Source organism: Momordica charantia, assembly GCF_013281855.1.
Source record: "Momordica charantia cultivar OHB3-1 chromosome 4 unlocalized genomic scaffold, Mcharantia_2.0 BLBB01000004.1, whole genome shotgun sequence".
Lineage (NCBI taxonomy): Eukaryota > Viridiplantae > Streptophyta > Magnoliopsida > Cucurbitales > Cucurbitaceae > Momordica > Momordica charantia.
In genome coordinates, this window is record NW_028275162.1 from 6,036,738 (window position 1) to 6,064,737 (window position 28,000).

Consider the following 28,000-nt stretch of genomic DNA (forward strand, 5'->3'; position numbering starts at 1 on the left):
GTGTTCACCGACCTGGTATCTGAAGATATACTTGGGCGGCTACTCATAACTTCTCTAATTCTGGGATATCTTGCCTCAGAATTGAACTGTACTTCGACATTTCCGTCTGGAAATTAGGTAATTGATGCCTCCGTATTAATCCTTCTAACGGGGGCAGATACTCCTTGAAGTCTCCAGATAGTGTTTCTAGAGATTTCATCCCATCAAAGTGTCTTCGGAATAGTCATCGAAGATTTTTCGAGATTGACTTCCATTAGCATGGTGTATCCTTTCGGAGAGACGTCGAGTGCTTTAGGAGAAAGGTTTGTATGCATCAATTTGTAATAGATGCGATATGAAACGGCAAACGGGAGAGAACCGTCTTTCAGCTTGAGTCCTTCGGAGTGAACATCTAGACAAAGCACATCCATAATGTTCTTGTCCTGAAGGGAGACGGTAAGTCCTGGTTTGCAGTTGAAGTAAACCGGTCCTTGAACCAGATTTGATTCGACGATCCCTAGTAGAGAGGGAGTGAAGTTGAGATGCCTTTTATCTCGTAGGGCGAGATAGACTGGAACATCTAGGCCTTCTTTGAAGAGCGGTTTCAAGGCTACTTGGACACATCCAATATGGAGGTATTTGAATTTGTTTCTGACCTTGAAGAGGGTCTCTTCAGGGAGAAGGGTGATTTCAGTGAATTCATCCTTCATAGCAACGTTCTCCTCGGTGATGACGATGACATCTTGCTGGGAGAAATTGAAGGTATTTATTTTGTATACCTAGTTTGGATCTATCTTGGGGATAGACCAATTCTTGAGGCGATCTTCAACCTTGGCCAGATGGGCTTCAGCTGAATTATGCTCAGGATTTTTGAGAAATCATACTCAGATTTCTTTTTGGTGGAGGAAGTGGAAGAAGATGACGCTGTATCCACGATCGGCTGGGAATGGGGAGAGATCTTGGAGAGGAACTTGGAGAGCATAAGAGGGGGGGAAAAGGGAATCTGAAGGTATTTGGGAGATGGAAATAAATTCTTTCTAAGCTCATATTCTTTGATTTTGATAATAATCTATCTCTTAATTAAATCGAATTCTTCGATCAATCGACCTTTATTCAATCGTCTTCAAATTTTCTGACTATGAATTCCCAATCATGAAGGTTAACCACGCCTTTATCATGATTTCCAGAGAATGAATAGCTAGAGATTATTAAGAGATTGAACAAGAGAGATACCCGAATCGGATTTATTTAATAGATAGGTTAAGAATCAAAAGGAGAGAATATAACCTTTGAGCGAACTTAGAACCATCTCTCCTCCACCCCCAGATTCAGAGAGGAGTTTACTCCATGAGAGAGAAAAGAGGAGAAAGAAAGAGTCGAGATTCAGAGAGGAGTTTACTCCATGAGAGAGAAAAGAGGAGAAAGAAAGAGTCGTGTCGGTTCTGATACCATTGAGGGTCGGGACCAAGTGCTATATATAGAAGAATTCTGATAATTGCGATTTGGGTGAATTTGTAATTTGTTTTAGTTGAACAGTATTTTGATATTGCCTTAAAAAATAACTAATAAGAAGTAAATGAATATAATTGCATAATATATTCAAATTAATTTAACACATCAAATTATTACAGACTAATATTATACATTAATTTTAACTCTATATTGTATTAATACATATTAGGTGATCATATTAAATAAATTGCTTTAATCAAATTCGTGGGTTGTTTTTACCTAAACAATAATTAATTATTAATTAAACAAATTGAGCAGCATAACCAATAATCAACTTTGTTACACTATTTATTTGCTTAATTATTTCCTGCTGCTTCTTTTTTTTTTTTTTTTAATACAACAATTATTCCCCAATTCTGAAGATGTTGCTATCCATATTATTTGTTTTCCATTCTTTTAAATATATTTTTCTTTCTAGAAACTTCAAAACCTAAATCAAAGATGGTAGGTACAGATAAAAAAGAAAAAAAAAAGTAAAAAAAAAAAGTGGAATACATGGAATAATCCGTCCATTTGGTCATTTGTTCTTCCTCTCTCTTTTTAATAGTTTGTTAATCTTATTCAAATTATTGAAACAAAATATTAAAAAAAAAATAGAAAATATTGACTATAGAGTAGCATCATCAAAATGTGAATAAACTAAACTTGGATCTTATCATCATTCAAGAATAATTAAACTAATGTTCTAAAAAGTTTTTAAAGTATAGAAACAAAAATAGACGTTTTAAAAGTACGTAAACCAAGATGAACTAAAGTTGAAAATATAGAAACTAAAATAGACGTTTTGAAAGTACATGAACCAAAGTCATACAAGGACCAAAATAATATTTAAACCTTTACTATGACTAAAGATTTTTCGATGTGACTTTTTTAAATTAAAAAAAAAAATTGTTTATTCAACAATCTAATTTATTTCAATTTTTGTAAAAGAATAGGAACATTCTTCATATACATTCACGATGAGAGTAGCCCATTCTATCCCAATATTTACTTTCAACCTAAACTTTCACCATCACACAAATTGAAAGTTAAGACATTCTAAATGCAAAGACTCTTCCACCATTTTTATATGAAAGAATTGGGTAAAGACACAAAAATTTAATCATCTAAAAGTCTATCTATTTACATCAAAGAAGATACACTAAGATCATACTAGAAAAGGTGGGTAGTATGGAGCCTTAAGCTTCAGCAGAAGCTTTGTTTGTTTGTTGTACTTTCTCTGCATCGAGCGAGGGCGCTGCACTCGATCTATCGGTCATGACTTGCTGCTCATTATCTTCATTAAATCTATCTACACTGTTGAGAAATATTCCTGGTGTTCAAGAAGAGACGTGTCAATATAATAAGTCTTTCCAACATGTTGTGTCTTACTTTCTTCGAAATTGATGCGTTGCCGTGTCTGTTATATTTGTCACATGTATGTGCTTCTTAGATATTTCAAGTAGAGAAGGACACAATCGATTATTAAATTCTAAGTGACAGCACAAACATGGAATCAGCAGACACCTATGTTCTCAATTTAATGCAATCAACAGAAAGAAAGTATGGAAGTTTACCTATGAACCAAATAACAGCAGCTGGGAACAGAATTGTTGTAAGAATGAGAGAAGTCTTCCTCCAGTTGTTAAGATGGTCCTATAAAATCATTGATCTTATTTTGAGCCACTGAACCAGTAATATTGTAACACTTGTGCAAAAAGATCAAACATGGTTGAACAATCATGGTTTGCCAAATTCAGGCAGTAAGTATGTAATCTCTACGTAACAATCATCAGATGGGTTGTTTTCTAATTACACAATCAAAACTTTATGATACTGTGAGAAATATAGTTTACTAACAACATCACAACAATCATAACTTTAATGTTAAATTATAAATTTAATCCATAAACTTTGATGTGTCTAACTAGCCTGCAATATTTAAAAAGAATAAGTTACATCCCTAAACGGATTTTGAATTGTGATTCTGCGTGCCCGTTCACTAAATAATCATTTCCTAAGAAATATGGCTTCAAAGGATAATGAAAACGAAGTTGAGAAACGAGCTCCAAATTTGTGTAGAACTAAAATAGACCAACATCTAGAATATCATATGAAAGATTTGAAGTAAAGAGGCATAATTGAGAAAATTATTTACACTACACTAAGTGAAAATGTATAGAGCAAAACAGAGCACAAACCTGGAGAACTCCAACAAGAGGTGAGGATGGCACATCTCCAAAAATGTGGATTGAAACAGTGGAAATAGCCATAGAAAGTGGCCTTAGACTAGGCTTCACGCAATGTAGGCATATGAAATTTACCGGACCCTACAGTGGAGAAAACATTAATATGAACAATAAACACTTACCTGCTTTCTTTTCCTATGCTGATAAACCAATCAATTGAAAATGTAAAATTATATAAAAGATTGAATATGGACAGACCTATCTGCATAATTTTTTGAGTTAGCAGTGATTTAATCTATTGGGTCTCATGTTAATTTCGAAATCCACAAGCTGAGGAGAGTCTACTTCAGCATATTAGCTTAAGCTTTCTTAGTTTAAACGTTAATTGTATTAGAGTTTGGGGTTTGAGTAAAACTAGGGCAATAGAGGTAGGCAAAAACGGTTTAGGAATGGCTTGATTATAGCAAATCATGATGATAGACATAAAGGCCAAAATAGTAATTTAACTGTTAAATAATTGGAGAAAAGGCAAGGTGTTTGATTATAGCAAATCATGATGATAGACATCCTTCATGAGATTCATATTAATTTCCAAAGGTCGAATTCCCCTTTTTACCCTTAGGTCGAATACATATTTACAATTGGAGGCCTAACACGCGCTTCTTAATATTGTGTTAACTTGAAGCTATTCATAAATTATAATGTAATAATCAATAAAAAGGAAAAAAAGGTTAAAAACTTCATGGAAAAGCTTTATGAAAAAGAAGAACATACCTGTATGGCAAATACTAGTATTTCACCAATTGAGAAAAGGGCTAGGAAGCCATACATGCTTTTGAAGCAAAAGGCACCAAAGCAAAATGCCCCTCCAATAAATGTTGTCGCAGAAAGAAGCTAAAATGGAAGTTTAGGTAATTATACGAACGATCAATTTATAATACACAAAAAGCCTTGCATTCAAAAAGTTCGGAATAAAAATATCAACACATCCCAAGGTATTTCTGCAATTTATAAATATAGTTCATGATCTTAGCACAGTACACAAATGTTACATATGATATGACAAAGATAAATGGAGAAGATCCCACATTATTTTTGAATTGGCTAAATACATAATTTAGCCTCTAATGTTTGTGCCAATGTTCAGTTTCGCCTATAATCTTTTAAAAATTTCAACTTTATCCTTGATATGTATAAAATTTTTATTCATCAAGTCTGCACTGTCACTAAACATTAAAAGATGATGTGTGAATGTAAAAATGATTTTATTTATGAGGCTGTTCGTTTTTCTATAATAGCAAGCTATTTTGAGACTGATAAACTACTATTAGCCAATCATATAAAGTGGGCAGTTTTCAATTTTATGGATGAGCGTATTTATTTCATCGAATTAAAAGGTAGGGTGATTTTAATTCAATTAATAAAATGTATTTTGACATCATATCATGACTAAAAATCTAGTAAAGGATGATTCAAGAAACCAATCCCTTTGAAGTACAAAGAAAATCTACCTTAAAAGCATTGGAGATGGTGTTGTTCATACGATCCAAAATATAACCTCCTGCTAGTGTTCCAACGATTCCAGACACAACTGTAATCCCTCCAAAAACCATATCTGCACTTTTCTGCCAAAATATTACAAAATGTCAAAAATTCCACAATATCTCCATCTTTACATCAACTTATTCATCTGATTAATAGTGAGTTTGGGATGAATTTTGAGAAAAGTATTTTTAAGTGGAACACTTCTTCTATAAGCCCTTTTGAAAGAAATATTAATTAAATGCTTCTTCTAAAAACACTTTTAAGTTCTTTCTTAAAATGTTCTTTTAAGTTCTTTCTTAAAGTGTTTTTAGAATTTTCAAAATTACCTTTGACTAGGTAACCAAACACCATGAAAATTTCAAAAAAATGCTTTTAGTTCACTCAAAAACAACTTTTACCGTTTCAAAAGTCATTTCAAACTCACCCTAACAACAAAAAGAAAGTAGGAGAGAGTAAATGATTTGATAGGCAAGATTATAGTCATAAGGTAAAGTGATTTTTCACCATTTGATAAATACTGTAACCAGCTTTGGGTCCCCAATATGAGTATGCGCCTAGGACAAAATTATACGCCGCATAACCTAAAAACAAATTTTAGTTAAAAATAAATTTGAAGTGTCATAATTGAAAGTAAAATCCAAAGACCTTCATATCATTATGATCAATACTTGAGAAAAAGTACAGTAAAGCAAGTGAAGAAGTGAAGAACATACCTAGAACATTGGTAACAAAAACCTTTTCAACCAGAAGCTCTTTCATATCTTTCATGAATTGCAATACTTCTTTAAGACTTTTTCTTGCAAAACTGCCATAAGTTATAAAGACAGAACAGGATCAGATGGCATACTAGCATTTTATTTCTACTTTTGATCTCTTACACATTATACCTACAGTGAATGAAGAGAATATGACTTTCATTGGTTTCATTTAGACTAAAATCCTTTACATTGACACCGTACAATGAAGTGTATGTGCTCTTCCCAAGGGTGTCCGGTAACACCTGGGATGTTTAGAGATACCCTCCAAAATTCTGAGTTGAAGATCTTAGGTTGAAAACTTAAGATCTTAAAACCTTTGTTATCTCTCGAAGCCAGTCTTGGAGTGAGCCATGTGCATAATGTAGAGAGTGAAATTGAAACCTTTAATATGATACTCCAGTTATTTAAAAAATTCAATGCAAGTGGAGTATCAAGAAATGCAACGCAAGTGATATCACTTTCAGAACTTCAAAAGACAACATCAATGCAGAAAGATGGTTACAAAAAGAGAGACAAATGCAATGTTCATGCAATCTAATTTGAAAATAACTTTAATTATTTTAACATATACAAGGTAATCTTCAAACAAATTGGTTTTTCACTTTTTTGTTATGAAGTGTCCATGTCATGTCTCGTTTTTTCCCTTCAACATTCCCTAGCCATTAAAAATGAATCGAGCTCTTCAAAACTTTCAAAAATACAAGATTGGTTAATTTAAAATATGCTATCAATATTCAGCAAGAGCTGAGGTGTCCTGTACTATTTACCATTGAAATTTTGGTTAATATCAGAATCCTATAAAATGAGGTAAAAAAGTTGCTGGCAAATGATGTTCATTTGCCTATCAATGATAATATATAATAATTTATAATAATTAAACTACCATATCCACTAAGAAGCTATGCTAGATTCTAGCTTCGCAACAAGTCGCTTACTTGGAAGATTTTTCTTCACTATTCTCTTGGAAACTCTTGGGAGATACTTCATCTTTAGTTTTCAAGTCATCTGATCCACACATACAGATCCAAAACACGTTATTATGGCTCATAATCATGGCTAATATGTACAAGAAAAACAAAGAGAATGGAGAAGGTGACTAATAATGAACCCAAATATGTAGCAAATGATGCGAGAAAAATCTATATCACTGAAATATATTTTCCCCCCTATACTTCTTGGACATTGGATGAACTAGTATTAAAATCAAAATATAGATATTAAAAAAAAAGATTAAATCAAGACATAGATAAATGTACCAGGACGAGCTAGACATTAGTCTAACCAGGCCACTGGAGGTTGCAAAAAGTATTATTGTGATTTTTCTAATTACAATTAGATCAAGTACTCGATCAGAAACATAGTTTTCTGTTTTTAATAAGAAACTTAAATACTTTTAGGAATCCCAAGAACTGATTTTGTATATTTAATAAGACAAAGTGCTTCAAGTCACCATTCAATATTTGAATAAATAGAAATCATAAAAAGAATAATCTAATCAAAAGTCGAGTTAATGCCTACAACAAACTAGATATATCTTGATAAAGCATTCATTAACTGACCCTATTAAATACTTTTTTTTTAAATAACTGAACCTACTTAATACTTGAACAATTATAAACATTAATTTAACTGAGATATGAGAACAAATTAACAGAACTGTACTTGAATTATAAATGTATATGGGCTTTCCATGATCTTCCTATGATTTTTATATCCACTCCCATCTAAGGAAGAAAAATGGAGTGTAAACAGCAACATCACCAACTACGTCGGCAAAGATCTGATGTCTTAAATTAATTTCAAAAAGCACATTCTTTTCAATCTCTTAAAGGAAAGTCTCGTTTCTTATCAAAAAAAAAAAAAAAATTATAAAAGGCACCTTTAACTGATGAGGCAGTTGTATCTACGGGTATTGGTGCATTAATAGTCTCTGGAGGAGCAAAACCTGCATCCGCCAATAATTTAGTTAGAGCACAATAGAAACTACTGCTATGATTTAAACTTGATCCTTACCCTTCAATTGTAATGGCTTCATAATAAAACCAAGAACAGCAAATGAAACCATCAATATTGCCTCCCCCCAAAATGCATAGCGCCAACCTAAATGTTGACCGACCTATGAATTAGAAGTGAATGTTATTTGTATACACAAATATTTAATTTGAAGTATGCTATAAACAAGACAGGATAATGAGAAAGGCATAAAGAAAATCAATCATAATATGCAAGAAAATTTACTGAAATTTTAGGTTATGAATTATTCTTTGAGATAAGGAGACTACACCAACGCATACAAATGAATAAAAACTTACAAATCCACCGTAAAGATAGCCAATGGCATAACCAGTTGGTATACACATGTAGAATGCTGCAAGCCAGGCTGTTTTCTGTGACATATGAAATAATGTCTTCAATTAGATGGATAATATAATAAAAGAATGCCTGATTGCAAACTTTTGAGGTGACAGTGGCGATGGAAAAAACTGCACTCTAGAAACTTTAAGTTTATATTTATCTAAACTAAGCTGTATTTTACTATGGACATATCGCGTTTACAAACTTGAAGGATCACACAGGCAGGTATATAATTGTGATGAAATTTCAAGCAGATTCTAGAAGGAAATAAATGAACCTTGTCAACTGGTGCATTGTCATCAATGAATGGGGCAGCAAGACTTATAAATGAAGCCTCACCAACACCAACAAGCCTACAGATCAGAGGAAAAGAATTAGGTTCATGAAGAGGATCCTCATATTATTAAAACAGAAAGTGGAAAAAGAAAATGATAGAAAATAGCAGAGAAAAGGAGAATAAATACAAGATATTTGCTTACATGCGACATACTGCGATAGACCAGAAATTAAATGAAAAACCACAGCCAACTACTGCCAAAGTCCAAACAGATAATCCGACACCAATAAGCCTAAATGGATTTACCCTGCAAAATTTAAAAAAGATGACTTAATAAAAAATAAAGTTAATGTAATCACTACCACCGGCAAATAAATATTGAAAAACAAAAGGATTTGCTTCTTTTCCTTGTTCCTGTATATGTGTTCTTTGCTTGAGTAAGATGCTAAGTAAACATTCTCTATTTTGCAATTTTCCTTTAGCTGATTTCTTATGAGATAATTGGTTCACCATTTTTGGTTTGAGCCATCAAGATTGGATGTCTGGTTGAACTTATGATTTTAGGTTCTTCCTGATGCGACTTCTTGTCCTATTCTTTCCATACATGCTTTTATCTTAACAATTTCATGTTTCATATGAAAATTTTACTGAAAATCAACTTAAAATCTTGTCAACAGATAATACTTTGTAATATTTAAAGGGGCAACAACCTTCTTTTCTATCTTCAAACCTTGTGATCATGGAATAGAAGAATAGGAAAAGAGTGGGATTAACTAGGTTTTATAAAGGAGCAGGATTCCTTCATGTTTGGGGGATGGTTCTCAGTTTTGCAGTGGGCCACACATCATCATTACAATTTTAGAAAGAGGCTACCGGGTATGGCTTTCATCCTTCCTTCTGTATTCTGTGTTAATCATGCGGAAAGTCAGGAGCACATATTCTTCCATTGCTCTTATGCGTTTGCTTGCTGGAGATCTCGCCTTCTTCTCTTCAAAATGTCCTAGGCATTTGAGTTTGTAGTCCCAAAGATAGTTTCTAATCTGCTATTTGGTACGAGTCTTTCGGATGTTCCAAGACTGTTATGGATCAATGGAGTTAAAGCACTGTTATATGAGCTGTGGTATGAAAGAAATCAGGAGCTTTTTGAAAGAAAAAGTAGAGCTGCGGATGATTGCTTCAACATGGCTAAGTCTAGAACTTCTCGATGGTACGCTCTTTCCAATCTTTTTTCAAATTACTTTGTTAGCATGATATATTCTAATTGGGAGACTTTTATCGTTTCTTTATAGCTGTTTGAGATGGTCTGTAATGTTCGTTTTTAATTTTTATTTTCTGGCTCTTTGCTCTTCCTGCAGGAGTTTGTATCCTTCGAAAAATTTGTTCCTTTTCCCGCTCGGATACCATATTAATTGATAAGAAAAATAATTCTCTCTCAAAGAATTGATACAAGGCTATAAATAGCAGCTACAAAGAAGAAAAGAAAAATGAAACCCTTGCCTATTAAGATAAGAAAACACTTACCTAATAGAACAAAGAAACCTAAACTAAATACAATAGGAAATTAAAAGATAAAAAGATATAATTTAACACTTTTCATTAATCAATGAAAAGTTCATATCTTGTTAAGGAAAGAATGATTGATTATTCATATCATACATTTGTGAATTTCAATCTTAAGTGTTATAAGCCTTAAAAAGTCATATATGTTATACCTTGAGTGGTTGGATAGGTATTCAACAATTATTTAGGTTACCTCTTAGCTAAGGATGCAAATATTGGGCAAGCCACGAGAAGTCCAACCATAAAGGCAGATGATAGAACTCCGTCCTCAAAATTGCTTAAGTTAAATTGGCCCCTAGGAACAATAATCCAAAACATATTTTTGAGAATACAAAAGAGATGGAACAGCATTAGATTATTAATAACAAAAGTAAAATAATTAACATTTCAATCCAATTAACTTAGTATCACCGACGGTTCTAGTTTAATTCAGCATCACACAAGAGTGATCATACAGAACAAAAACAAAAAACTTGACCAAAAACTTTTGACAATCTCAAACATCTCGACTTAAAAGACAAATCAAGATGCGCTCCATCCTAAAATTTCTCTTATCTAAATGGGAGAACAATAATAGCAAGCAACAAATATTGACCCTAGCGACCCCCCAATCCAATTATATTACTTAGAAAAGAAAGACGAACTAACAATATGACTTAGAAAAATGCCAAAAATAAGTTTCTTATGGAGTCCAAAAAAATCTTACTGAATTCCGGTACCAGATGTGCATGTACCATCAGTTGTGCAAGTTTTCCGAAGCCCATTCACACCATTGCTTGCTATGGCCCCTCTATCCATATAATTTATCAAGTTGATGACACAAAATATAACAAGCAGTCTGCAGATTCCAAAATATATAAATAGTATTAGATGGCTGGATCTTTTTAAAGAATTTATAGGAAAAAAAAAAAAAAAAACTTCAATTAAAATTGAGAGATTGATCAAAATAGGAGGAAGATAATACCCAAGGCAGGCTACATAAACACTCTCCAATTGGCATTAATCATATAATGAGAATTTTAAAATTAAAAAAACTAAAGAAAAGAAAAAAAAAGGATAAAAAGCTCAGTCCAATTAGAGATACATGGCTCCAAAATGTCCCAAGGTTCTAAGTAAGATCTATATTTTCCATGGAAAAGGTCTTATTCCTTTGAAGCCAGACCTCTAAAAAATTAGAAGAAACAGCATCGTACGAACCACTTTGCCTTTTTTGCTCTGGAGGAGTCGCAAACAAGAACTTGGAGTAAGAATTCTATCACACCCCAAAAGAACACCTCAAATTTAAAGCATTCCAACAAATTCCTCCAGCATCTTAAGAAAAACAGGCAGCCTTGACCTTTAAAGTTCAATATCCTTCTTTTAAGTCCTCCTTGCTTGTGAATTCACAACAAATTCCTCAGGAGATAATCAATAAGACCAACCTTAGATGAGCTGAAGTCTTTGGGGCTTTTGAGCGGGTGATAGGAGAGACAGTTCATTTAAAGTAAGGTGATTCAAAAGAGATATGCATGCCAAGACAAATCCCGTCCACCTTAGAAATCATAGTTCGCTAAAAGAGTTGTCTATCACTGAAGTGTATTTTAAACCTTAATTCTCGATGTCCAGTCTCTCCACTGGTAACCCCATGAATGCTCCTTTGATGGTTGTGCTCAAGAGCATACAGTAAGCCCTCATTCCTTCCAAACCAAAGTTTCCAAAAGACAGGAAAAACAGAACTCATCCGCAGTAAAAGCACATCAAAGTAATCTCACGACAACAAAACTAATCAGATGAGAGTTGACATGATAAATCAAAAGGGTTTTCTTCATTACTACAAACCATCATATAATCACTAAGGAAACGAAATTAGGCATCTGAAACACTAATCTTCTTGTGATTAAAAAACCACCATGAACTTTTGCTTTGCTACTGTAACAGCACAATCGAATCCTGTTTAAAAAAGGCGAAAAGTAGCTCTCCACTGAACAAAATTCTCCCGGAAACCAAAGTGAAAAAGGAGTACCTAAACGGCGTAAACCAAGAAGGGTTAGAAGCTACATTAACAGAGCTCGCCATGTCCGCCACACCCGGTAGATTACGCTTCTCTGCAGGTTCCGCTGGCTCTTCCTTTTTGGGCATCATGTCGAAAGAGACGATTAATTAGGATATGTTAAGAAGATAATTTAGTGGGTGGGTGAAGTGACGGGCATTCGGAATTTGTTTGTCGAAGGAAACAGAGAGGAGCGAAGAAGACGGTGAGAGAGCTCCTATTTCGCAGTGAATCTGGTGTGGTTTTTCCTTGAGTTTCCACGGCAATGGAGATTCAAGTTCAACAATGGGAGAAAATAGTAGAAATTTTTGGAAGCGAAAAGCTTCAGATTTGGAAGGTTGTTTCTGATTGAGGAAAATAATTCAAAAAACAACAAATTGATCTGTATTCAATCATGGGTTCACTATTTCTGTTAAGATTCTGATTTCAACTGCTATCCTATACTCTCTCCCTCTCTCTCGTTTTTTTTTTTTTTTCTCCCACAAGGGAAAAAAATTTAAATACACTTTTTGTAAAATTAAGTTAAATTTAAACAAAAATTTGACGAGGCTACCGATCAAAATCTATGTATATAACATACTCCTTGCGTTCACATTTCAACACGTCATTGTATAATATACATTTTTATTGTCAAACGAGCATAGACATAAGTCATCCTATAGATATTGTATTCATGTATGTTCGAAATATAAATCTAGTGTTCATTCTTATGTAAATGGAAATAAATAACAAGAGATATTTTTCTCGAAATATGGACCAATGAAAGTTTAACTCTGAAGAAGCACTTCATGAAACCTCTCGAAATTTGATTGATTTATTTATTCTTTTTTACATGCGGAGGAAGAAAATTTCAATTTAAACGATAATTTTACATATATCTCCAATCAGGAGGTTGTGAGTTTGATTCTCCACCTCCACATGTTGTACTTAAAAAAAATATAAAAATATATATTTTTTTATTTCATGGTTAATACTATATTTTAAATATTTTTGAATCCACAATGTAATATAGAAAATTTTCTTGATTCAAGTAACTCTATATTGTTTGATAGTCATTTTTCATTTTCTTGTTTGGGTTAAAAATAAAACTTTTGTTATCCTCGCACTTTTAAATATTTTATTTATTTTAAAAAACAAATTTATACCATGAAGAATTATATTTTGTTTTACTTACTAAATTTTTGGGTTTGTTTTATTTTAGTAACTGAGTTTTCAAACTTTCTATTTAATTTACTTTGAATTCTTGAAACTTTTGTTGCTATTCATGAATCAAATATAAAATCATATATTTTGTTGGGTTGGTCACCTATCTCATGGAATAGGGGTAAAATGTTTAAATCTTATTTTGGTCAATTAAATCATTTAAAAATTGAAAATTTGAATACCATGCATGGTTAAACTAAAAAACAAAATAATAATAATAATTAAATTCACTCTCACTTAATGGAAGGGAATCTTGAAAATAAAAAGGAGTCCAAATCAAGAATGTGCACATATAAACAATAAATAAATATGAAGGAAAAGAAAAGTAAAATTTTAAGTTGAAAATTATGTCAAAAACTGCATAAAGAATATCCAATTTAGACCCAATGGAAATACTTTCAAAGACTTTATTTATTTTATTCTTTGAAAAGTACTTTAAAAGATTCCAACTTAGCCAAATTGATTGAATAAAAAGAAATAGATAATTAAGACCTTTTGGCAAAAGGCTTCTATGGTTGGCCTTTGTGCCAACTCATTTGGGAAGACAGAGAGAAAGGACAAATTAGTCACAGTCAAAAAGTTTTAGTGGGTAATGATGATGATAATTGTACTTTTCAGTTTTTTATATTATTAAGGTATCTATAATTTACTTCTTTTTTTTTCATTTTTTATTATCTCTAATTTGGTTTTATTTGGATAATTAATGAAGGTTCTAAAGTATATTAGAATTTATTTAGCTTAACGGTAATTGTCACCGGTCTCTGATCAAAATATCATGAATTCGAATTTGTTTTGAATATTGAGATCTTTAATTTTATGAAATGTTGGTAAAATATCGATGTCAATCAATATTTCTAAAAAAATATATAAAAATATAACTTTAATAACAAATAAACATGTCATCTTTTTTAATAACAAATGATTTTATTTTTTTTATTATATATATATATATATATATTTTTTTTCAATACGGTGAAAGTTCGTACCCAAATTTTTTTTATTTGAGATATATATTGAGTTATGCTCAAATTAACCCTTAATCTTTGTTAATTGAATTGTTTTCGCATAAGAATGAAAACAACCCAGAAAAATATCTATCATTTTTCTCTCCTCTAAACTCTCTTTCTTTGTTATTCACTTATTATTCACTCTACTAAAGAAAATAGAATATCAAATTATTTATTTAAGGTGAGAGAATGTCAATTAAAAAAAGGAGAGAGAGAATGTTGATGAGAAAGTTTTGTGATTATTAGGAAGATTGTGCTTGATTGTAGCAATCAATATTTGCAATAAAGATGATTAATTTCTCCCCTTTTTATTTTGTGTGAGAGATAAAAAGAGGAAGTAAAATAAAGTGACAACCAAACTATGCATTACTGAAAATTTTCAATTTAAAACACATATGAAAAGAAAAATTAGAAATGGAGCCCATACAATAAATTTAAATATGATAATATTGAAATTGAATTATTTAAAAATTCCTTTTACAAAAAAGATGAGTTTCATTTTCATTGCACAAAAGTGGACCCATTGGGCATTATCTCATAGTGCTTCCTTTTTTCAATCAAATAATGGAGAATTTGTCAGCCTGCTTTTGCTCGATCATTTTTATAATTAGGTATTTATGCCATAGCTCTACACTATTAAATTTTCATCGACTCATTAATATTTTTATATGTTTATTGGTTTAACATCGATATAAAGAGTAAATCGTTATTTCCATTGTATCAAACAAAAAAAGTATTAAAAAATATCAACAAAATATTATTAATATTAGTATTAATAACAAGAATTTTAAATTTATTTAAAAGAGGTAAAATACTAAATTAAATATATTTTTTTATAATTTTTCAAAAAAAATATCCATCAACATCTATATCTTATCAATATTTCCATCGACACATTTCCATTAACATCAACATTTAAAACTTTAACTATAAGTATAGGATAAGTACACGAAAAAGAACCGTCTTTTTTCTTTATTAAAAAAAACTTGTGCTACATGTCAAAACAATCTCTTGCTTGAAGAAAAACCATCTTTAGGATTATATAAAATAAATTCAACATTAACATCTCTGTAAACTGTAGCAATTTGAATTCACAGCCCTGAGTTGCAATGTAATTTCTTAAGAATAGTTGTAATGTAATTTCTTAAGAATATTATTTTTCCGAACGAACCATACAACTTTAAACATGACAGGTAAGGTAAAGAAAAACAATGTCGCCCCAATAGTCAAAATCCCTTTTCCTTAACCATCTCGAGGCAATGAACAAGCTTCTCAACTAATCTAGAAAAGACCCGAGCACAACTCAACTGGCTAGATATTAGTGACTATTTCCACGCCATTTGATATCAAAGAACCAGGATCCAAAATTAGTGACAACTAATAGAATATCAATCAAATGAAGCCAATATACATGGTGGTGTGGTTTCTTTGGGGAAAGGGCCAAAAGCTTTTCTGACAAGTTCTTTACAACAGTAGCCAGATGAGATCTTATGCCCACTAAAGACTAAACAAAGTCAAAAGTTGTGGGAAAAAAATTCTTGACAAGTGAATGGACAGAAACAAAACTTTTGGAACACAAGAATCCTTTCATTTCAGTAAGCCATTCACTTTTCTAAACCTCGTCAGTGGCTGCTATGAAAGGGGTTGGTGGCTCTGCCACATTTTGATCTAAAAAGTTGTTCTCTGAATCAAGTTCACAGTATAGAACTCCCTTTCCATCTAAATCTTCAGCCTTCTGGAAAACAGCATCTTGCTTTCTTTGCTCCATTTCTTTGCCATTTAAGATCAGAGAGTTGTCTTCCTGGTTCAGCCTCGACAGGTTGTCCTCGGGGGACGTTGATAAACTAGGTAATCCCGACTCGAGTGAGTCCTTGACGCGTATCTAATCAATCAAACCAGTAACATTGTCATTTTCTTCTTAGTGAATACTAACAAAGTCATATCTCATATGTAACAAAATGTAAAATGCTCCTATTAAGAATACACATACAATGATACAAGATTAAATATACTCTAACTTCTAACTTATAAGTTTAAGGTTTTAAGTTTCGTGGTTATTTGACGTTGTTTTGAACCAAGAGGCCTCTACCTTAAAGGTTCTCCTAAGTTTGAATGTCTGCAATGTCTTTTTTTTTTTTTTAAATTTATATGAATGATTTATGTGTTGAGCTTTATATCTGAGAGAAAGTATTACGAATGTATATAAAAGATTGAGCGTATAAACTTATGCTTTTGGATTTAGTAGTGATTTAACAATTCAGAATCACAAACACTAGAAATGGTAACTAATTTGCCAAACGATCAATATTTATACCCTAACCAACAAATTTCTAACTTGCCTAGCACCAAGAACATTGAGAAGAGACTACTAATAATGCTGAGTGAAATGGATTACTTTTAGGACAATGTGGGTTAGTGCTATTAGAGCTATGGTTAGAGATTTTTACGAAGGAAGAAGGAGCAATCGGTTGGGTCAGTTGGGGAATGGTGCTCTTGTTTCCCCTTGAACAAACCTGCATAAGGACTTTTTTCTTAAATCACCAACCAACTCAAATGCTTAGATCGATGGCGTACGGTAAACTTAATTTTTTTTATAGATACCTTAATACTCCCCTCACTCGTCCAAGTGGGTCAATATTAAATTGAGAGGAAATGACGTTACAAGAGTTCGAACACAAAACTTCCTGCTCTCACTCCATGTTAAACCACCAATCTACCGAAGTCTACCCAAAAGCTTAAGTTGATGAGTTCCAGTAAATTTATTCTTTTTATAGATACCTTTACACGCTTAACACTTTTCTACCAATGACCTTCTATTTGCACCAAATGGTAAGGGTTTCTTTTTAATCCTTTAGCTTTAGTTTGCTTTGACCTTGTATATTTCATTATTTTGATAGAATCAGTTTCTTGTCAAAAGAACAAAGAAAATGGATGAAACAAGCAAGTAAAAATATAAACAGACACCAAAATTCTGTCATTTAACTTCATGTCTAACAATTATTGTGATTGAAAGGAGAAGCCAGTGGTGCACTTCACTAATTCTAGAAGGAACAAGAAGGGGAGTATGTGAGAATAAAAGATAGGGAATTTATATGGACGTTGAGAGCTGGGATGATTAGAAGTGAAGGGTATGATGTAAGTAAGAGTGAGAGTGGAAGAAACTCGGATTTCCCTTGAAGTCTATAGTTTCGGCTGCCATTGTTTCTTTTGGCATTTAATCGAACATATCCCAAAAGAGGATTCTATCGTATTGATCGCTACAGTTCTTGGCAAATGAAGTCCCAAAAGTCAAATCTATTATCTTTCAACCATCCTTTTCTAGAAAAGAAAAGGGAAAGTAGAACTGATCCAACAACTGAAGAATTCAATTAAAAGACATTTTGACAGCTTGCCACGGTAGAGCCCGCTAAACTCACTAAAGTCAAACCAAATAGGTCGCAGAAATCAGTAAGTGCTCCCAGATAAAAGTTCTATCCACTCTCAGCTGGAATTTAGATGTATAGTCTATGCAAGCAAGACAATCCATTGACACCTCTAGCATGTTTTTTGCTTTCCTTTCCCTTTTTCTCCCACCTATATCTAGTTAACCAAAAATTTTGACAATTGTTTTATTTGAATATACGAACCTGCATCGGCTTCATAATTTCTAACTCTTGCTCGTCAGATTTGTCGAGTGCATCCTGAGCTTGTATTTCCATAGAGTCCCGAACAATCTGACTTATGAAAGACACTTGGTCAGACATGACGCCGAGCCCTTTCAAAAGCTTTGACCCGAGTTGCAAACTAGTCTGCACAAATAAATTGAAGAATTATTAGTCAAGATATCCAGGTTTATCTAGAAGAATATATCAAAGATTACAAAACCAAATGTCAATAATTATGCATTGTTTTCTGATCACTTGACCCTGTTACCTCCGCATCTTCGAGGATAGCGTCTGTAGCACCAGCATTCTTTAAATCTAATAGATGCACCACATCCTTAGCACGGCCGTAAATCGGGATCTGTATTGTAGAAGTTTTTTTGTGTTATACAAATCAGACCAAAAAGAATGAATAGCCACTAAGTTAAACAACAAACTTTAAAGGATAATGAAAGAGGGAGAGCAAATTTACTGCTGGGAAAGCAAGCCGGAGCCTTTGAACAGCCTCAATTGTCGTCTTCTTCTCTGTGTACATAACCATGACAGCTTTTGGAGAAGAGATTCCAGCGGACTGCAAAACTGCTGGTCGAGATCCATCTCCATAGAGAACAGGAAAACCAAGTTTTCTAGATGTCTGAAGATGATAAATAATCATAACAGTGTAAGAAGTCAGATAACCAAATAGCACAAAACTTGTGGAGGAGAAGAAAATGGGATGGACAATTCAAAGTAAGCTCTTGGAAGAACTATTTTACAGGAACTCTATGATATTGCAAACAAGGGAAGTGAAATCGCTCGTGACAGCACTGTGAAAAATGAAAATCTAGCCAACCTTCACTACAGAAAGATCGATGTCAAAAGCCACATATGGCCATCCAGGAGTGTCGCCATCTCCCCCAGATACCAAAGGTGCAGATAAGAAATTTGCCAGGACCTAGATAGCAAAGACAAGATTCAAAGGAGAAAAACTCGGGGCTGAACCCTTTCTATATAATGGTTCATAATATAAATCAGAAAAAAGAATACATACATATATACACACACACACATACCTGACCCATTTGTCCAAATCCAACAATGACAACAGGTTCGCTAGCGTCAAAATTTACCGTCTCTGCAGCTTTCTGTGAAAATTTCCCATTTCAAATTAGGCATACTAAACCAACACAGTAAAAGTATAACTGGTCTAGACCAGCATCCAAGCATTCTTATTTTTGTTTTCCCTATTTTATTCTATCAGCACATTAGAGAAATTATTTACTTCAAAAAGTATTTCCTGCTAGTTTTCCGGTTAGAACCTTAGCAAGTAAAGATACCGATACAGATCATTTGTTTATTCATGCCCATTCCATTTAAATGGCAGTTATGCAACAATCTTGCATCTCTCTGGTATAATTAAATTGTCTTCCCAGAAGCAGAGCAGTGACATTTTCTGAAATGGCTTTAAATTTAATATAAAAAAAGACCGATTTCAAAGAGATAAGCTAAACCGAAAATTATTTGGAGTATTTATTTGAAGCCTGGGGGACAATTACCAAAGTTCAAAGAATGTCTTATAACATATTGAGTCTATATTACCTTTAAGCTTTCTGAGGCCGTCCAAGTTTAGTTATTTTCCTTGTATTCTATCTTTTAAGACCATAACTGATAACTGGAACGGTTCTAAGTTTGTCATTTCATGGAGGATTCTCTGCCTTCAGAAAGGATCTTTGCCTTTCATTGGTAATTATACTTTATACTACTTGTAACTGAGATGAAGACAATCCTGAAATGTTCTCTTAATGGGTCACATAGCAAGGTAGCAGCAAGAGGTCTCTATAAGAATTATCAGCCACTGAGTAACAATTTTGTTGCCATCAACAAATGCAAAGCCAAATTCAAGTCCAGTTAAATGCAAATCAGACACTGGGTATCAAAGAGAAGCCTTAAAGTTAGAACATACGTCCTCTGTCTCGTACTTTTCGCTAATGAATTCAGATGCCTTTCGTCCAGCTTCATTAAGCAAGGGGGTTAGAGCCATTGACAAGACAACAATAATGATGAGCAGCTTGTTTAACTCAAGTGGTAGCACTCCAAGCCTGCTATCATGGAAGTGGTAAATGGTAAGCAAACATGAAACAAGGATTCATGGGTGGATAATAGACGTATACCATCTAAGTTAAGACTTGCCTGTTAGCTAGAGAAAACACTACAAACCCGAACTCGCCTCCTTGAGATAGAAGTAATCCTATTCTTACACTTTCTTGAGTAGTGAGTCCCACACGGGGACCTATTGCTGTTATTATAAGGGTCTTGATTGCTATTAAACCTGCCAAAAGTGCAAGAACATTCGGCCATTCTCGGAACAGGAGCTGCATAGAAATGAAACCTTTTATAAAACAAGATGCAGTGGAACCCTCAAGTCATAAGAGTACTTTGGGATGTGGCCTAACTTCTAAGAACATATTGAAAAATTTTAACAGATCATATCAAAAAGAAGGAAAAAACAGAGCATAATTGTGAAAATTTTGTTTCCACGTCACACCCTTTAGCCAGAAAGTGTGCATGCACTCTTTTTATACCTTCTAAAAAACTTATGAGGTTCAGCTAAGAAATATTACATTGCACGTAATTAGATCTCTTGTGGCTATAACCTATATTCTCCTAGTTGCAATATACATCATTCAAACTAACAGATTATTATTGCATAACTATATTAATTATTAACCAATAATGTAATCTTAATCTAATATGGCAAACAGAAGATATTGCACCTGCGTATCAATGGAAGTCCCCGTGGTAACAAAGAATAACCCAAGGAGCAAGCCCCTAAATGGCCTAATATCTGCTTCAATCTGTGTCCGGAAATTAGTTTCTGCTAATATTGCTCCAGCCAAAAATGCTCCCAGCTGTACTGTACATCAATTATAATTAAGATATAAATATGAAAACTAAACTATTCACATTTGTTGTTCTCAAGCATTTAAAAATGAAACAAACCGTATCACTAAAGCCCAATTTCTGAGTGATTAGTGAAGTGCCAGCAACTGTCAGCAGGCAAAGTGCCACAAAAGCCTCTGAGCTTCTTGCTTCCGCAACTACCTGAATATTAATCTCTATTAAAATCTTGAAATAGACTTGGACCCTTACTAATATTGCCGAAATAAAATAAGCATGATGCAAACCTCAAAAACTCGCCTAAGTATTAACTTCCCTCCAAGGGAGAGCAGACCCAGTCCACCTAAGGCCTTCAAACTTTCTTGTGCAAGCATTGGCCAGATACTTTGCGTGCCCAAATTCTATGAGGATGAAGAGTGAAAGGAAAAGAAGTAATACACGAGGTTAACTGAATTGTTTAACTTGGTTCTATGTTATAGACATCTAGATGAAGGGGAGAAATAGTTGAGTGTATAAAGCAATCACGGGAGAAACGTTTTAGATGAGCAGCAGAGGGATTCAAATTCCCCAGCTTTTTCCCCCAATAACAGATCGTTCTCTAAACAAGGCTAGACTCATTTAATATACCTGGCTCTCAAGAACCGGAAGTATGACCAGGAGAGGGACAACAGCAATATCCTGCAACAAACAGTATGCATTACAGAAAAGTTACAGAAATAATTCTGATTGAAACCTGAAAAAAGGACCAAAATATTTCAAAAGAAGGTATATAATATACTAAAGAGGACCAACGTGAAAAAGTCCAGAGAATAAATTTAAAGTGAAAAAGAAAAAAAAGAAAAACCTGAAAAAGAAGTATCCCTAGAGTTGCCGAGCCAAACCTTGTTGCAAGCTCACCTTTCTCTGCAAGAAGCTATTCATTATGATAGGTAAGGTCAACTTTCCTAAATGCTTACCTTTAGCATATCCTCACATGTAAAATGTGATAAACTAAAAAAATTGCTGTTAAAATTATATTTTTGGCTCTTTCACAAAAAAAAAAAAAAAGAAAAAAAAAGGGCTAAATTTAATGAAATTAGTAATGATAAGACCTAGATCTTGTCATTGAATGGAAATGAAAGAGGATTTGGTTGATGAGATATTAAATCAATCAATACATGATTAACATTGATTGCTCTATCAATTCTACTTTAGTTGTTATCTCTAGATAATAAGAATCGTACTCATTTTTGTGGAGATCACAGAAAATTGGTGTAGGTCTTCTTTTTACCCTATTTCCCCATGCCTCTAAACTTTAGTGATGCTACACAACTGTTACTGTTATATAACTTAAGAATCAATCGCAGGATTGTTCTTGACCAAAGATTGAGTACAGGAGGACATAGGTTTCACAATCTTCAGAGGTTTTACTTCTCCTCCATTCTTAATAATAGTCTTGTCTTCACGTCCTCAATGGATTGATGCATCTTTTCATGAAATTATAGAAAATGTAGGCATCAAAAAAAAAAAAACATTTTGCTTCACTACAAGCTAGGTAGAAATTAGAATTTACGCCAGTTACAGAACCAAATAATAATTTTCGATGTAAGCTATGTGCCTCCTCCTATAGTAGTGTAGCCTTGTATATGTTGCAGAGAGGCAGTAGAGGACCAGAATCACTTACTCCAGCATTGCACTTTCCCTACTGCCTCTTTGCAACATATTTTAACCAGTGTCAAACCCATGCCGAAAGCAACAAATACACCCCACTGTAGAGGAGTCTATTGTGACTGGTACGGCATGGGTTTGACACAAGTATTATGACATTGCACTCTCCCTAGAATCCCTTCTCATACCTATGAATTGGTGTATGGAAAATTAGACATATGTACAAGTTCTATTCTGCGAGTCTCACCCTCATTCTTTTTAAGAAGTGTCAATCCTTTCATCTAAAGGACAACGAGTCTTTTTGAAGTTTGAAGATTTTTTCATGCTTTTCCTATTTGCCATTTGAAGAGTTTGTTTAGCTTGAAGGGAGTAATTTTGGTTGTTTTGACTCGTTTTGTCAAGATATTAGGCTTTTTGTTCTTCAATATTCTAATCTCTTGTAATATTTAGAGATTTGTTTTTTATTTGGCTTCAACATTTTCTTCTATTTCATTTATCAATGATAGATTCTGAAAAGTTTGTTTCTTGATAAAAAAAAAAGTTCTATTCTGAGAGTACTTTATTAGGCTACCTGTAAAACAAAAGCTGAAGAAGAAAGAGAAAGGGCAGCACCAATCACAATAGCTTCATCAATGCTTCTGATGTTAACCTACAGTTCAGAAAATCATATCTCAAAGTTAGTAAGTAAATGCAACATTGTCATCATAGCATAAGAGAGGGAATTGAAAACCGCTTCCATACTAAGACTGCAATCATAACACAAAAGGAAAGATTTTGTTGTCTGAATCTGAAGTTCTCAAAATTTAGCAGCAAAATGTTATAAATGTTTATACACATGGGGACTTGGTCTAATATTATCTTTCCTTCCCCTCCATTTTCTTTCTTGTTTTTTCTATCTTCCTCCATTGAGTGGATTTATCATTTATAAAAATAGTCCAAGCCCAACTTGTCACCAAATATCTCCTTGGGGTAAATGATAGTTTCTGAAAGAGAGAATGAAGTCAAAGACTGATATTCCCCCAAATCTCAACTCATCAAGTCAAAGACTGCCAAGTGCCAACCTTGGAATATGGGCATTAAATTAGACCATTTTTTAGCTAAAAAGATAAATATAAATTTTCAATTTCAATGGACGTGATTCAAAAAGTAAAGCTGGTAGTCTATTCTAATCCTTAACAGGCAACAGCCAAATAAATTGGGATTCAGAATTTACATGTATGTAATGCAGATCAAGGATATCAATTGAAACAGATTGCTTACCAAGTCAGATCTGGCATGAAAAAGGAACTCCAAAATTCTTGTTCCAATAGCCCCATTAGGGGGAAGTTCAAATGCTGTGAAAGCGATAGTAGATAATATGACCTTCAAAAGTAAAGGTGGGAGTGGGTGAGTGAACAAGTTAGAAGACTTAAACTACAAGGAGAAGATACGAACTAGATTATAGAAATTGAGCGCTCCTCTACTACAAGCTATCGCATATCCAATGTGGAAAGGACAACGTGCCTTACCACTTCAAACTATATACAACTTTCTTGATCTCCTCCAAAGTTAAAAGTGACTACAACACTTCCCTATCCCCAAAACAAAAGGGTCAACAATTCATCCCCTCCAGAGTCCAGGAAAAATGGAAGGGGAATAAAGGGAGATACAAAAAGACATGGTTTCCCCCTTCATGACTTTGTCACCAATCAACTTTTTATTCTTATAAGCAAATCGATGACGTCTAATTTGGAAATTGAAACTCAGCATTCAAAATTACCTTCTCTAACCTATTTCACTCTGACTTTCCCTCTCCATATATGCATCTTATTTGAAAGACTGAAACCCAGATAAGATGACTATATGATGTGACAACAAATTTCAACCTGTTTCCGTTGATTTATGTATCAAAATTATAGATGGTATTAGTAGGCCTAATCAAGGAAAAGTAAACAGATTCAATTCACAATTTATTCCAGTCAAGAATCTATTTTTCTTTGTAGAATCATACCTGTGTCAAACCCATGCCGAAAGCAAATCTTGCAAGAGCCTTTAAACGGGCAAATGAAAGCTCTAGACCCATCTCAAATAGCTAAAAAGGAATACTGTTAGTGTAATGTATGATTAAACAAACACACTCAAATGCTAACATACATGCTCAAACAATTACACATAATAATAATCATGATTCATGAAGATAAGAAGGAAGGGAATATGATGGCAGTCCAAAGGTGGTCAGATCTATAATACTTCACAGTGTCTTTCTTCCACATCCAATAACTTATTTAATTCATTTAATCTTAATTTAAGTTAATTGTTATGCAAAATGCAACATCATACATGGATCGTCATTCAATGATAACAAAGCAGCATAATACCCACAAACTAGCCCATGAAGAAAGAGTTTATGTGGCTTACCAGGAAAAGTATTCCCCATTCGGACAAAACTTTAACATCTATAAGATTTCTAATCACACCAAATTGATTAAGTACAATCCCAGCAAAGAAGAAACCAAGTATCTGAAAACAACCACCATAAGGTCAGACTTTTAATCAAACATGAAAAAATTGCATAGTAATTCGTATTATTCAAGATCTCCATAAGACAGCACTAAATATTGTTATATACAGCTCTAGCATGTGCATGTATACGTGTCTGCCTAAATAGGAATCTTAGTAGAGTTAAACATCTGTGCATATAATGTAAAATCTTGCATTAACTATATCTGCCTGTGCCTATTGATCAGTTTCTTAATATTTTTCTTTTTAATTCTGGGAACCCAAAACTCTCAAAATATTATTTCGTTCACCAGTCCAAAACTGATAACACTTGAATCGGTCACATCTTTTATTTCTGATGCTCTAATCTGAAGTTAGACCTGCAGTAATTAGAGCATCTTGGTCCCAGAACTCTGACCCGACAACACCCTCATTACAAGTCCATATATCGCTATCAGATTTAAGATACTACTGTCATCCACATGACATTGATAAATTCATGCAAGTGGCCCTTGGGAACTAAATCTGAAACCTCATACAGTTAAAGTATTTCACTACTAAATTCTAACGATCCAACTTTAAGAACAAGAGCATGAGGAGAGAAATCAGTAAACTCTAACAATCTTTGTCAATAGTAATATATTTATTCAGAGAATGACATCATACCCATGCTATGTAAAAATAAGCCAATATCAAAAATATAGTTATAAAAGCCAATCTGCTTAAGATGAAGAATGAAACTATCACAAGAAAAATGGAAAAGAACCAAGACGCCCAGCAGATTCCTCCAACCCACCCCCAAAAGTATTATATGTATCATGCTGTCATGCACATGTGTATAAGTATATAAATTTTATCAGAAAATGGAATATGGAGCTACCTAAATTACTTTATAGAACCACAGAAAAGGGAACAAAGTTGACATTGCAGTAAACTCCACCAATCTTAAACATGATAGTATACCACTTATTTTGAAACAAATGTTGTATTCGCATCCTGACGGTTAATCATTATATTCATGCACTTCAAAAAGATAATTCAATCTCATAAAGATCGAATGAAAATAAGAAAAATAAGCGGAGGAGAAAGAAAATATCATTCTTACAGGGCTAGCTTTAACTCTCCTAAATAGAGGAACAACTATGACTGTCACAGCTAGGAATGTCAATGTATCCAATCCTAGATCATTGATGACATCAACAGCAGCTGCAACATCAACGGCCGCACATGTTCTTAATCTTTCCCTCTGTTTAGGCCTATGATTAGACCAATTGAATCCATCCCGGCCAACTACTTTAGACGAGCTGAATGCTAATGTAGTAGAACTGTTGTGGAAAAGTACAGGTACTAAAGAATAACCATTCCTCAAGCAATTTATGGTGAATGATGGAACAGCCACTTTCTTCGACTGTAAGTTATGTAAATTGAAGGAAGGTCCACAAAGTTGATGAATAATATGAGAGTAGGCCCTCATAGGATTCTTCTGTTTAACTACACTATAAATCTGCATAGTAAGAAACAAGTGAAACAATTGAGAAACTTGGGCATAATAAACCTCCTCAAGTTTGAAAGTGTAAATGGGAGTTATTTTAAACAGAACCGTGGAGGTAAAATAATTTTTTCATAAGGTTGAAGAACTATTAAATGAATTGTTGAATGCCTTATTGAAGTAGTTACTGGGTTCCAAAAGTTGGTAATATAACTAGCTATTCGTCGTCAAATTTCTGATAAAAGAAAACAATAAATTTAATCGTGTCAGAACCTGGAAGATTTTAAACTAATACCTCTTCAGTTCCACACAATTTTATTTTTATTATATGGCATTAGCAGTTGAAAAATAATCTTCAAATAGCTTCCAAGAAGAAATGACTATTGAATTAAATGCAAAACACGTACAAATGTAAAAAATAATTAGTAACCTACCACTGGGAGACCAATTCAATATTCAACAATTCACTGTCCAAATCTCTTTACAGTCTATATATTGCAAAAAACATGGCGGAAAGAAATTTGATAAAGTCATCAGTATCCCAGTAACTTCACAATTCACATACTCTTGGCACTATATTGTTCCATATTCCAAATCAATCATCCCTCAAAAGAGACCGAACCTTGCAACCCATTAAGATATGCAATTTCCAAGTCAGATTATATCTAAAAATATACACATTAAGAAATGGCCTTGAAATTCCAATCCAATTGTGAGTTTTGCGATCACTTTTGAGAATAGTGCCTTTTAAGCTAATCTACATCAGAAAGAAGCACTACCCAAAATACTTCTTTACGGTGTGATTAAAATCTTCGAAAATCACTTTTGACCCATGTAATCAAACCTCATGAAAATTTGAAAGAGTGTTTAAAAGCACTTTTCACTCATTCAGAAGTGGTACCAAACTCACCTGAGTCCAACAACACACATCCACGCCATCAAGATTTTGAAACTTCATATCATGAAAAGATTACAAAAACTAATAGACAAATTGCTACCTGGGACTGGGAGCTTTGGCAGCAACTAACCGGGTCCAACATAGTGCCTAAACTCATGAAGCCAATATACCCAATTGGAATACAGTGAGAAACATTTGCTGGCTTAACGACAAACCCAGAACTTCAAAACCCAGATTAGAAAATTAGAACATAAATATCCAGTCAAAACTGAAGGAGGGGGCAAGAAAGATCAAAATGGGGCTCAAATTTTTTGGGATTTTGATTAGTAAGTAGCTTTTGGAGAGAAAACAAAGGATATGCTCACATCGCCATGGGAAGATAGAATTGGATTTTGAGTTGTAATAAGCGTACGCCCCAGAAAGGCTGGCAATGTTTTACGTGTCCATTTTTGCGACCATGGCAATTGGTGTAATCAGACATGCAATCCAATACTACATCCGGAAGAAGACAATGGAAATTGAGAGAGAAAATCTGAACCACTAACCCATCACCGTGTAATGGATTTGTGGTGCAGAA

The 28,000-nt window shown here is 33.5% G+C and overlaps 3 protein-coding genes across 5 annotated transcripts; all 3 read right to left on the bottom strand.

Moving 5' to 3' along the window:
* Window positions 1-203: 203 nt before the first annotated feature.
* On the bottom strand, window positions 204-689 carry LOC148211690 (uncharacterized). The gene has a single exon (XM_088122546.1). The coding sequence runs from the start codon at window positions 687-689 to the stop codon at window positions 204-206; it is 486 nt and encodes a 161-aa protein (XP_087978672.1).
* A 1,690-nt stretch (window positions 690-2,379) lies between these two features.
* On the bottom strand, window positions 2,380-12,634 carry LOC111025391 (putative sphingolipid transporter spinster homolog 2). 2 transcript variants are annotated; one of them, XM_022303244.2, is made up of 16 exons: window positions 12,157-12,634; window positions 10,861-10,992; window positions 10,348-10,449; window positions 8,797-8,901; window positions 8,595-8,670; window positions 8,275-8,349; window positions 7,976-8,078; window positions 7,842-7,907; window positions 6,898-6,967; window positions 5,918-6,009; window positions 5,709-5,785; window positions 5,171-5,284; window positions 4,434-4,553; window positions 3,672-3,800; window positions 3,048-3,126; window positions 2,380-2,803 (listed from the first exon to the last, which is right to left on the bottom strand). In XM_022303244.2, exons 1-16 carry the CDS (start codon window positions 12,273-12,275, stop codon window positions 2,670-2,672), a joined length of 1,593 nt encoding a protein of 530 aa, XP_022158936.1. In that variant the 5' UTR covers window positions 12,276-12,634; the 3' UTR covers window positions 2,380-2,669. The 2 variants fall into 2 exon arrangements, with proteins under 2 accessions (XP_022158936.1, XP_022158935.1); XM_022303243.2 differs by lacking the exon at window positions 12,157-12,634 and adding an exon at window positions 11,741-12,049.
* Window positions 12,635-15,753: 3,119 nt separating this feature from the next.
* KEA3 (K+ efflux antiporter 3) lies at window positions 15,754-27,996 on the bottom strand. 2 transcript variants are annotated; one of them, XM_088122692.1, is made up of 19 exons: window positions 27,789-27,996; window positions 26,142-26,540; window positions 24,956-25,057; window positions 24,549-24,629; window positions 23,819-23,920; window positions 23,130-23,207; window positions 21,756-21,824; window positions 21,539-21,589; window positions 21,199-21,312; window positions 21,014-21,115; window positions 20,788-20,922; window positions 20,204-20,385; window positions 19,977-20,112; window positions 19,087-19,158; window positions 18,867-18,968; window positions 18,507-18,668; window positions 18,306-18,395; window positions 18,020-18,181; window positions 15,754-16,275 (listed from the first exon to the last, which is right to left on the bottom strand). In XM_088122692.1, the coding sequence occupies exons 2-19, from the start codon at window positions 26,508-26,510 to the stop codon at window positions 16,006-16,008; spliced, it is 2,379 nt and encodes a 792-aa protein (XP_087978818.1). In that variant the 5' UTR covers window positions 26,511-26,540; window positions 27,789-27,996; the 3' UTR covers window positions 15,754-16,005. The 2 variants fall into 2 exon arrangements, with proteins under 2 accessions (XP_087978818.1, XP_022158931.1); XM_022303239.2 differs by having other exon boundaries at window positions 27,524-27,996.
* Window positions 27,997-28,000: the final 4 nt, after the last annotated feature.

Bases quoted from the DNA above. Each gene is read 5' to 3' on its own strand.
- LOC148211690 (XM_088122546.1), bottom strand. From the start codon at position 689: ATGAAGGATGAATTCACTGAAATCACCCTTCTCCCTGAAGAGACCCTC.
- LOC111025391 (XM_022303243.2), bottom strand. From the start codon at position 11,874: ATGAGTTCTGTTTTTCCTGTCTTTTGGAAACTTTGGTTTGGAAGGAAT. The intron at 8,079-8,274 runs GTAAGTTTTTAT...TCTAATTCATAG, and splicing joins GCTATCTTTACGGTGGATTT to GTCGGTCAACATTTAGGTTG. The intron at 7,908-7,975 runs GTAAGGATCAAG...TGGCGGATGCAG, and splicing joins GAAGCCATTACAATTGAAGG to GTTTTGCTCCTCCAGAGACT.
- KEA3 (XM_022303239.2), bottom strand. From the start codon at position 27,580: ATGAGTTTAGGCACTATGTTGGACCCGGTTAGTTGCTGCCAAAGCTCC. The intron at 26,541-27,523 runs GTAGCAATTTGT...CTTACTATGCAG, and splicing joins GCCAAAGCTCCCAGTCCCAG to ATTTATAGTGTAGTTAAACA. The intron at 23,921-24,548 runs GTATGATTCTAC...TTACTTTTGAAG, and splicing joins TCGGCATGGGTTTGACACAG to GTCATATTATCTACTATCGC.